This window comes from Diplotaxodon limnothrissa, linkage group LG12 (genome assembly GCF_057381915.1).
Source record: "Diplotaxodon limnothrissa isolate DT_005_m linkage group LG12, D_limnothrissa_male_GT1.1, whole genome shotgun sequence".
NCBI classification, from domain to species: domain Eukaryota; kingdom Metazoa; phylum Chordata; class Actinopteri; order Cichliformes; family Cichlidae; genus Diplotaxodon; species Diplotaxodon limnothrissa.
The window spans coordinates 38,496,970-38,507,356 of record NC_140607.1 but is presented as its reverse complement, the minus strand read 5'-3'; the positions used below and the strand labels follow the sequence as shown (position 1 = coordinate 38,507,356).

The following is a 10,387-nucleotide window of genomic DNA, read 5'->3' as shown; positions in this document are numbered from 1 at the left end:
ACTGGACATAACAAACATACAGCAAGTTGAGGGTACGACACGACAGAGAGCACAGAAAAACTCAGGGCTTATATTCACAGGGGATTAATCAGGGAATGGGAAACAGGAGGGAGACACAGCTGGGAGAAGTTAGACTAACGAGAAAGTGGAGAAGTAAAACTGAACACACTGACATCAGACTGTGACTATCAAAATAAAACAGGAAACAAGAAACCATCACACAAGGACGCAGACTCGACACAGAGAGGCAGACAGAACATAACACATGAAACTCAAACTATGCAAAACATGAGACACAAAACCCTAAACCAGAATCACTGAAAACAGATTATTGATAATAATAATAACAATAATAATCAACAAAGCACCAGGGGAAAAAAACGATCCAACATTCAAAACTAAAACGAAACACAAGAACTAAAAATACTGCGTCGAAAGGAATCAGAACCATGACAGGCTCTGCCTCCTATTCTACTTTTAAATACTGTAGGAACAACAAGTTAGCTCGCTAGGTTCCATCTAAATACAATATAGCATGTCCTGACTGCGGGGTTTTGGAAACAAATTCAAACGTACAGCTCTGTTATCACTTCCAACATAAATGAAGACAGAAAACTAAACAGCAGTGACGTTTGTAGGGTTACTGAAGTTGGGCTAGCTGGTATATAATGATGTGCTACGTGACCGCTAGCGACACAGCTATGTTAGCATAATATAAACAAGCTAACTTTTTTTCCACTGGATAAAAGTTAACGTGAGTGTTCTCGGTGGTCAGGAACAAATGTAATCGCATGGCAGGATGCTGTAAAAGGACCAAACTTCAGCCAGGAGAACAACTGAGATAATCCATCCACAATACGAGGTTAGTCATTCATATACTGCTGCATGGGCTGGGCTGTAGTTACATCCTAAGGTTTTAAAAACTGAGCTTAAATAAATGATTAGTGGTAATAAAAGCCGAGGGAGGTCGACAGTGATCACTAGGGATGGGTATTGATAAGATTTTCACGATTCCGATTCCATTTTCGATTCTTTTTAACGATTCGATTCTTTATCGATTCTTTTTAAAAAAGGAGGACACTAAGGTCACTTAGCTTAGAACTTTGTTTTATATCTTCTCTTTGAACAAGATAGAAATTGAGGAGTAACATGGCCTTACAAACCCAACAGTGAGATCTTAAGAGATCCAGCCTACGGCTCTTCAATGGGGTGTCACAGGGTCCCCGGGGAAAAAAATTGTAAATGTAAAATAATAAAATAAATATTCTTCTGTAGCAATAACAAACTATAACATAAATTATTCTGTAGCAATTACACAAGAATATCCAGTAATGTCCCTGCCTACGATTAAACACATTCACTTACCGAAAATTGGGGGCATCTGCTGTGGCAAATGGGTGCAAGCCTTTGACCACAAACTTAGTCTCTGCTTGGTGACATTCGTCTATCCTGGCCTGAAAGGAGACGCTAACGGTAGACTGCAGCGACAACTGCCAGCATCTGAGCCAGACTCTGTCTGTCTCATCATGGTCACCTTAACGCACAGTAATAGCAGGTTTTGTAATAAAGCAGATCGCGCTAACATAATATGCACTGTTAGTTGATTATTTACCTGCCGCATTAACGGGAGAGGACGTGCAAACGTTACCGCTGCTGCTGGGTTGAGATTCACGAGTCCGGAGCGGAATTAAAAACACGACATTCATTTAAGGTCATCGTGTGTTTTGTGAGCAAATGCTTTTGCATATTCGTAGTGTTTCCTCCCTTTGATGAAATATCTACTTTGCAAGTATTGCAAGTTGCCCTGTTGTCATCCGTTCTCGTAAAGTATGACCAAACTTTTGAGCGTTTGAGCCGCCATGTTTCCTGCCAGGTAAATGACGCTCCGCAACGTGGTGACGTCATTCGGGGCGACTGGAATCGATAAGAGAATCGTTTGCAAAAATGGCAAACACTTCCAAGGAATTGAAACAGTGGGAACCGGTTCTCAACAAGAACCGGGTTTCGATACCCATCCCTAGTGATCACTGACTGTTTTTAGGAGCTTTTTGAGATTAAATAGAAGAAAATACAAAACATTAAACATGTTAACAACACAAAAGCCATAATAAACGCAGACTACTTTAGGCCCGGAAGTAGGATTCGTCACGTCATCACTTAAAGACTGGATTGGGTGATATGGTACTACAAGGTCATTAAGACATATGGTTTAAATCTGTTCGCTCTTTCTAGTCCCTGTCAGGACTCTTACTGCAGCATTTTGGATGAACTGAAGGCTTTTCATTGAGTTTTTAGGACTTCCTGATAAAAATGATTTATGTTGGTCAATATCAAAGAGCAAACCAAGATAATGAAACTGACTCATGATGGGCTAAAAACTGTCAGCAAAGATGTGGCAACCTGACAGGGAAAATATCGTTTTGAAACCTTTTGGGGAAATTACTGTTTCAAAACCTTTCTTTGTACCAATGTTAGGACATTGTGTCTTTCATCAACATTTACTTACACAAAATGTTCTTTTGATTTTTCAACCTGTCTTCTTTTTCATTTCTAGATTATAATGCAGCGTTCATAAACTTTATAAGGATAGATCACAGTTTCAGAGACATACCAGCAAAACATGATAACATAAATTACACTTAGTAGTATTTCACATGTGTGGATGTGTGTGCACGTTTGTGTGGATTTGTTGTGGAGTCTGACAGCAGTTAGAAGGAAAGATCCGCCGAATCTCTCCGTCCCACATCGTGGCCACTGAAGGAGCTGCTCAGTGCTGTCAGAGTCTCCTGCATGGGCTGGGAGATGATAGCCTATAAGTCTGTATCCAGACTGTACCAGCCCATCACCAGGTGCAGACATGTAGTGCAGCCGTTACATAGCATGTATGTGCATGTGTGTGTTAGATATTAAAGCTCAGTTTCACCCATCTGTAACAATGTGAATGTTCCACAATAGATTGTGTTGCTGCATGGACGTTTTAGAGTGTCACACGAGTAAGGATTGTTAGGCTGTATGTTGCTGTTGTACATGGCAGAGGACCAATCTGAGTCGCATGACTTGTTAATAAAACTTACTACCCCGTTGGGTAGGAAATAGATATTCTGGAGTCTGTTGTGAATGAGACCAGAATATAACACCATCAGCTGTGAAGGTTTTGTGTGGATGAGTCCATTTTGCTCAGACTGCATTTCTTCAGCTCAGCATATGAAGCTGTGCACCTCAGTGTTTACTTGCTTTTTATGATTCTGACATAACAGGTTTACACTTTTCTTCTCAAGTGCAAAATGTAAATTATTTTAATTTCAGTTTTGTATTATGAATATTTTAAATATGCAGAATTCGACTGAAGACGTTTTACAGAGTTGATAAGGAAAAGCTTTTGTGGGATTTCATCTTCCATGTGTAAATATGGAAACTGCATGTGATTGTTAATTAAATGACTGCCAGTGCACACTGGAATTACAAATTAAATGATTCGCTTTTGAAAAACACTGAAAGAAAATGAAAATGTTCAAAAAATGAAAGTGTTGTGCTGATCAAGGGTCATTCTGGCTCAAACCACCAACTTTAAACCATAAACATTTTTGGTTCAAAGTTTGGAAACATGGCATGATTTCTGTGAAACTTTAGCTTCATATATCAATAATCAAAATCGGTCGTTAGAGCCAGCGTTTTGTGTTTCATTTTGGTGTCATCTTTTGTTTTGTGTTCACTCTTATTTTGTATTAGTCGTTAGGGTTTGGTTGTTGTGTTTTATCATTCCTACCTGTGTCTCTCCTGTGCTCTGTTCGTGTCCCTGAGTTTGTGTTGTTAAACCGTCTGTGAGTTTCCTGTTTTACTGTGAAGGTTTGTGTCTCGTTGTGTGTAATTGGGTTCAGCTGTGTTCCCCTCTGGTGTGTCAATCCCTCGTTACCTTGTGTGTATTTATAGTGTGTGCCTGCCTGTGTTCCTTGTCGGTTCATCTGTATTATTTGGTCATCTCTGCTCCTCATTCTGCTCTCCATTCCCTGCTCTTCCCCTCTTCCCTTCCTTTCCCTCCTTATGTTTTCCCTGCGAGTGATTCTGTGAGTTATCGTTTCAGGTTTTGTTTGTTAGTAGTTTTCCCCAGTTCAGGTGTATGTTTAGTTTTGCCCTCGCTTTTGTTATTTATCGTTCACTGTAAATAAACTCACTTGCATCACCGCTGCTGTCTGCAACTTGGGTCCTCCTTCACTTCTCCACATGACTGCTGCGGCAGCCGTGACAATCGGAGGCAATGTTTGAATTTGAATGTCTCAAAAACTATTAACAATAAAAACCTGAAATTTTCACTGCCCTGTCAGCCACCACGAGATGAGATTCTGAGGCTACCACTGTCTTGGCTTTGCCTAGAAATGCTGTGCATGAAATGTATGCTTTGTGGTCCCATGTTTCTGGGACGCCCACTTCCCAGTCCTACATGTCCTGTTATCTAGAACCTGGCCTTCAGTTTGGAGGTGGCACTAAGGCTCACTCCAAATAATGCTGCAACTTGGTTTTTATAGAACACCAGTGTGACATTCATTGGCGGTCCTAGCCTGTTTGCCGCCCTGGGTGAACACTCCCTCTGGTGCGCCCCCCCAAACACCACCACACACACACATAACGTGATTGACATGGCAGCACTGAATGCACATGTGCTGTATCAAGCATGCACCGGGACGAAGGAAAGACGGGTGGACTTCCTGGTGGAGCTTGCAAGAGAGTTGGCTCACTCTCATGTAGCTGAGAAGAAGGCAAGAAAAGAACAGTTGCTTTGGACACAACCCTCCACACCGAGCCCTGGAAAAAGAGCCATGTGTCAGGTCAAACACAAATGCAAGAACAATCATGCCACTGTGCGATGTGTTCACTGCAAAAGATACACATGTGGTAAATGCAGACTACAGATACCATGGCAGTGCCAGGATTGTGAGTGATTGCTGAAAATGTTGAATTGTACTCACTCACTTTTTATTATTATTTGTAAATATGTGTACAGATGGTTGGTTTTTTGTACTGTTTTCATCAATAAATCTCAGCAACAAAGGACCTACACCCATGTGTGTTGATTTCTCCCTAAGATGGCAAACTGAAACACTCCAAGTTGGTGACTTTTGGAGATTTATTTCCCTGGATGATTGAGAATGCATCAAGACGAACACAAAAGGAAGTTCACAGCTTTTAGCAGCTCCCCCACCCCCTCAATCACACACCCCCACTCCCCTCCCTCCAGAATTCCCAGGTAACAACCTAATGTACATATGAATGACTAGCCAATTTAGCTTCCACTTGGCTGAAGCTAAAGCTTAGCTAAAAGCCTACCAGCCATTTGGCTGGAAGGCGGGTTTTAAAGGTAGAAAGGTAGAAGCCTGGGACTCCTATTATCAACATGTTTCTTTCTTTTTAGCTGTTTCTGAGCTTAAGAAACCAGTGAAGCAAACAAGACAGCAACTGTCTCAAGTTAGGCAAAGAAAAAAAGTGGGAACAAATTGGGAAAGACTGTCAACGATATCGTTTTGCAAACTTTGGTGAAACCGTATCAAAAACTGTCCTTTGTAAATGTTAGGACATTTTGTCTTTTGTCATCATTTACTTCCACAAATCCTCTTTTATTTTTTTAAGCGGACTTCTTTTGTTCTAAATTCTAACACAGCTTGTTTTTGTGGAACACCTACATGTCTGCACACAGTGACATCATGAGCTCTATTCATTCTCCGTTACATAGCATGTATGTGCATGTGAGTGTTAGATATTAATCATAGATTTCACTGCAGGTTATGAAAGGTTTGAGTGGATGTGTCCATTTCACTCCTTCATTTTCACCCTTCAGCTGATCATATAAATCTTTGCACCACAGTGGATTCAACAAAGAGAGATTAGAAGGACGTTTTTTAGATTTGCACAAAACTCATCACACAGTTTCACAGACCAAAAACGTGAGAGAAGAGCAGAATAACTGTTTACGACAGTGTAATAACTGTTACAATGTCGCTCTTGTAATGATGTGTTATTGCATATGATTCACATGTTTGAGCTCATTTATCTGTTCTGTTTTATTCCTGCTATTTTTTATGTATTGTATAATTTAACTAACGCTGCACTCTTGGAAGATTTTAATCTGGATAAATATTATGATTTTGCTGTATGATGATCAAAATGAGGATTTCAATTTATCATTTGAGCATGTTTTCCTGTTTGTTGTTTTAGTTATTGAAATACTTTTGTTTGGAACCAAACAGAATCAAAATGATTTCATATGTGTGTGTTACATTTTGATGAGATTTCACTGCAGGTTTTGACGGGTTTGGATGGGTGTGTCAGTTTATCTTACTCATCCAATGTCAGACCACGCCCCCTCAGCTCAGCACATAAAGCTGAGCATCACAGTGAGTTTCACTGCATTCAGCGTCTGATCAAAGAGAGGGAAGAAGAAATGTCCTGCCTGAAGAATTTCAGTCTCCTCATCTCATGTGTGCTCCTCTTCATCATCCAGCCAGGTGAGTAACGTTTTCCACTGTAATTTAATTTAACGATTGGTAATTTTAATCTTCATGTAAATAAGCGTAATGCAAAGTCACACTGCTGATCTCCTTCAGGTGTTTGTTTCACTCATCTGTTCTTCACTTGATCATCAGCTGATTTATGTGTCCTGATATTTTGTTTCTGTTTCAGGTCGTGGTTCTGAGATTATTAATGGGAAAGAAGTCGAGCCACACTCACTGCCTTACATGGCCTATCTTAGAACTGTGACTAATTCTTGGTGTGGAGGGACATTAATCCATCCACAGTGGGTCCTGACAGCTGCCCACTGCACTGGGTAAGAATCTGAGGTCCTATTTTCCTCAATTTTAAAAATAATGCAGTATTTATTTTCAACAGACTATTATTCCTTCAGTAACTACCCAGAGGTCACTGCCCTCACCTGTGGTCACGAGCTCTGGGTAGTTACTGAAAGAAAGAGATCAGGGCCAGAGCAGCAGAAATGTGCTTTCTGTAAACGGTGGCTGGCCTCTTCGTTAGAGAAAGCGAATAATACACACTGCTATAATTATACATGCAAAGCTAATTACATTGAATGGAGAGGATGAATATAGAATATTTAAAGCTGATTTTTCTCTCTCTTGTAAGCACAATATCTGTACAGAGGTGTTCTAGAAAGTTTTATTTAAGATGGAATAACAAGCAAAATATAAGTGTTGCACTCACTTAAAATAACACAGAAGCCACAGCTACATACACATCAAACATTTGATACATTTCTTCATCTAAAACATTTTCTGTACATTTTAATTTCTTCATTCAGCTGGAAGAAAAAATAACGCAGATTCACCCAAAGCTCAGTAACAGCTATAACCCAGCCATATGTAGTAATACACAATAATAAAGAACTATGACGACTGTTTTAGAAGCTGCTGACCTGTTAACCTTTTAAATATGTAAACCTTCATCACCAGATTGTGTTTTTTCTTTTACAGGAGTTACTGGGTGATCCTGGGAGCCCACTCCAGAACGAAAAACGAAAGTTCCAAGCATCAAAGAGTCGTTGAGAAAAGTTTTCCTCATCCTGACTACTGTTGTGCAAGGTTGGACGATGACCTCATGTTGTTGAAGGTAAGGTGATATATCAGGGTCTAGGGATGGGTATCGAAAACTGGTTCTTGTTGAGAACCGGTTCCCACTGTTTCAATTCCTTGGAATTGTTTGTCAGTTTTGCAAACGATTCCCTTATCGATTCCAGTCGCCCCGAATGACGTCACCACGTTGCGGAGCGTCATTTACTAAGCGGCTCAAACGCTCAAAAGTTTGGTTATACTTTACGAGAACGGATGACAACAGGGCAACTTGCAATACTTGCAAGTAGATATTTCATTTAAGGGAGGAAACACTACGAATATGCAAAAGCATTTGCTCACAAAACACACGATGACCTTAAATGAATGTCGTGTTTTTAATTCCGCTCCGGACTCGTGAATCTCAACCCAGCAGCAGCGGTAATGCGGCAGGTAAATAATCAACAACAGTGCATATTATGTTAGCGCGATCTGCCTTATTACAAACCTGCCATTACTGTGCATTTAGGTGACCATGATGAGAGAGACAGACAGAAGCTGTGTTCCAAAATGTCGGCTGCATCCTTCGGAGGACCCGGCCTTCGCGGTCTACGTGGGCCGGGTCCTTCGAAGACCGAGAAGGCCGGAAGTGCGAGGCTGTGAAACGGAACGGTCTTTTGCAAATATTTGAAAGCTTCTTTCAAATATGTTAAAAGTTTATTTTGTGACCCAGAAAGAGTAATAAGACTAATTTTAAAACTTAGCAGCGGCCGCCATTGTTGGCAGCTGAAATTTTGCTGGGCCGCGCTATGAATTCTGGGATATGGTGGGCCGCGAAGGACACACCCGACCCATCCTTCAAATTCGGGGAAATGAAGGACGCATTTGACGGCCGCATTTGAAAGAGTCGACGAATTGGTTGGCTCAGATGCTGGCAGTTCTCGCTGCAGTCTACCGTTAGCGTCTCCTTTCAGGCAGGATAGACGAATGTCACCAAGCAGTGACTCAGTTTGTGGTAAAAGGCTTGAACCCGTTTGCACCCAGAAGTGTGAGACGGTCGATTTTCGGTAAGTGAATGTGTTTATTTGTAGGCAGGGACATTACTGGATATTCTTGTGTAATTGCTACAGAATAATTTATGTTATAGTTTGTTATTGCTACAGAAGAATATTTATTTTATTATTTTACATTTACAATTTTTTTCCCCGGGGTCCCTGTGACACCCCATTGAAGAGTCGTAGGCTGGATCTCTGAAGATCTCACTGCTGGGTTTGTAAGGCCATGTTACTCCTAAATTTCTATCTTGTTCAAAGAGAAGATATAAAACACAGTTCTAAGCTAATCGACCTTAGTGTTCTCCTTTTTTAAACAGAATCGAAAAAGAATCGAATCGTGAAACAGAATCGAAAATGGAATCGGAATGGTGAAAATCTTATCAATACCCATCCCTATCAGGGTCTGATACAAATAATGTAAATCATAAATGGACGGGTTCTTATTTAGCACCTTTCTACTCTACCTGAGCACTCAGAGCGTTACACAACATGGCTTATTCACCCAAACACATCTTTCTGTGCTTAAGTGCTTTCTAACACTCACACACACTCACACTCTAACGTAGCATCAGAGCGCATCGTGGGGTTCAGTATCTTGCCAAAGGATTTCTGACATGCAGACTGGAGAGACCAGGGATCAAACACCAAACCATTCTATTAGTAGATAACCTGCTGTACCTCCTACAGCCAACTCAGGTGTTGCTTACTTAACTAAAACTTAGTTTCATTTTTTAAAATATAAAATGTATTTCCATGTCTTTATAGACATGTTTCAACTCAGCACTGCACATATTTCATATTTTCCAAGCAAAATATTAGAAATAAATGAGTGGTGCTACAACTCTTTAGCAAATATTTGTTTATTTAATGTAGTTAATGTGGAGAGATTCATTACCAATATCTGAGATTCTTTTTAACTTTTTTTCAGCTTAAAGAACCGGTGAGGAAAACCAGGGAAGTGCAGTGGCTCGAGGTTGGCAACACTGTGAGAGACCCGGCAGCTGGCAGCAGGTGTCTGGTGGCTGGATGGGGAGAAACCGAAAACAACCAAACATCAGACGTCCTCAAGTCTGTCAATGTGACTGTGGTGGACAGACAGACGTGCAACTCTCGTGATTATTACAACCACAAACCTGAGATCACCAAACACATGATATGTGCTGGTTCAGATGGTACAAACGTCGCTGATACCTGTCAGGTACGTATGAAGATTACATGTATTTTTCCTTGTTTCCTTGCATTCAGCTCAACACCTGAGACACTGTCATGTGTTTGTTCTTGCTGCAGGGGGATTCAGGAGGCCCGCTGTTGTGCGATGGAGCGCTGGTTGGAGTCACTTCTTTTGGACGGGGTTGCGGTATCATTACAAAACCTGGAATCTACTCGTTTATCTCAGAGAAACAACTGTACTGGATCAAAACTACGATGAAGTTATTCTAAATGTCTTGAAACCACAGCATGATTTGATGTTACATCTGTCAGTGTTGTCTCTGTAGACCTTTATTCAGTTTATCATTTCATTGTTCCTCTTACAGTTTATGATTTTTCGGTTTCTGCCAGCTTGCTATACTTTTTTTTAAATAGATTCTGCACTTGGTTAGTCCACTGCATGAACCACATTTTAGTCCTACTGTGAACAAAATTGGAAACACTGTTTGAAATTTTACCATCTTTCACCACACAAACCAGACAGAAACATGGTTATATTTAATCATCATTTTTCCAAATAATTCAAAGAACTCCCAGACATGAGTGCTCCTGGTTGGTGCAGATGAGTGCGGC

General features: G+C 40.6%; 1 protein-coding gene across 1 annotated transcript; it reads left to right on the top strand.

Annotated features, from left to right (window-relative positions):
• The first annotated feature begins 6,433 nt into the window (after window positions 1-6,433).
• LOC146621879 (granzyme K-like) lies at window positions 6,434-10,045 on the top strand. The gene is made up of 5 exons (XM_085367615.1): window positions 6,434-6,497; window positions 6,673-6,817; window positions 7,476-7,611; window positions 9,534-9,803; window positions 9,893-10,045. Exons 1-5 carry the CDS (start codon window positions 6,434-6,436, stop codon window positions 10,043-10,045), a joined length of 768 nt encoding a protein of 255 aa, XP_085223741.1.
• The last annotated feature ends 342 nt before the right edge of the window (window positions 10,046-10,387 follow it).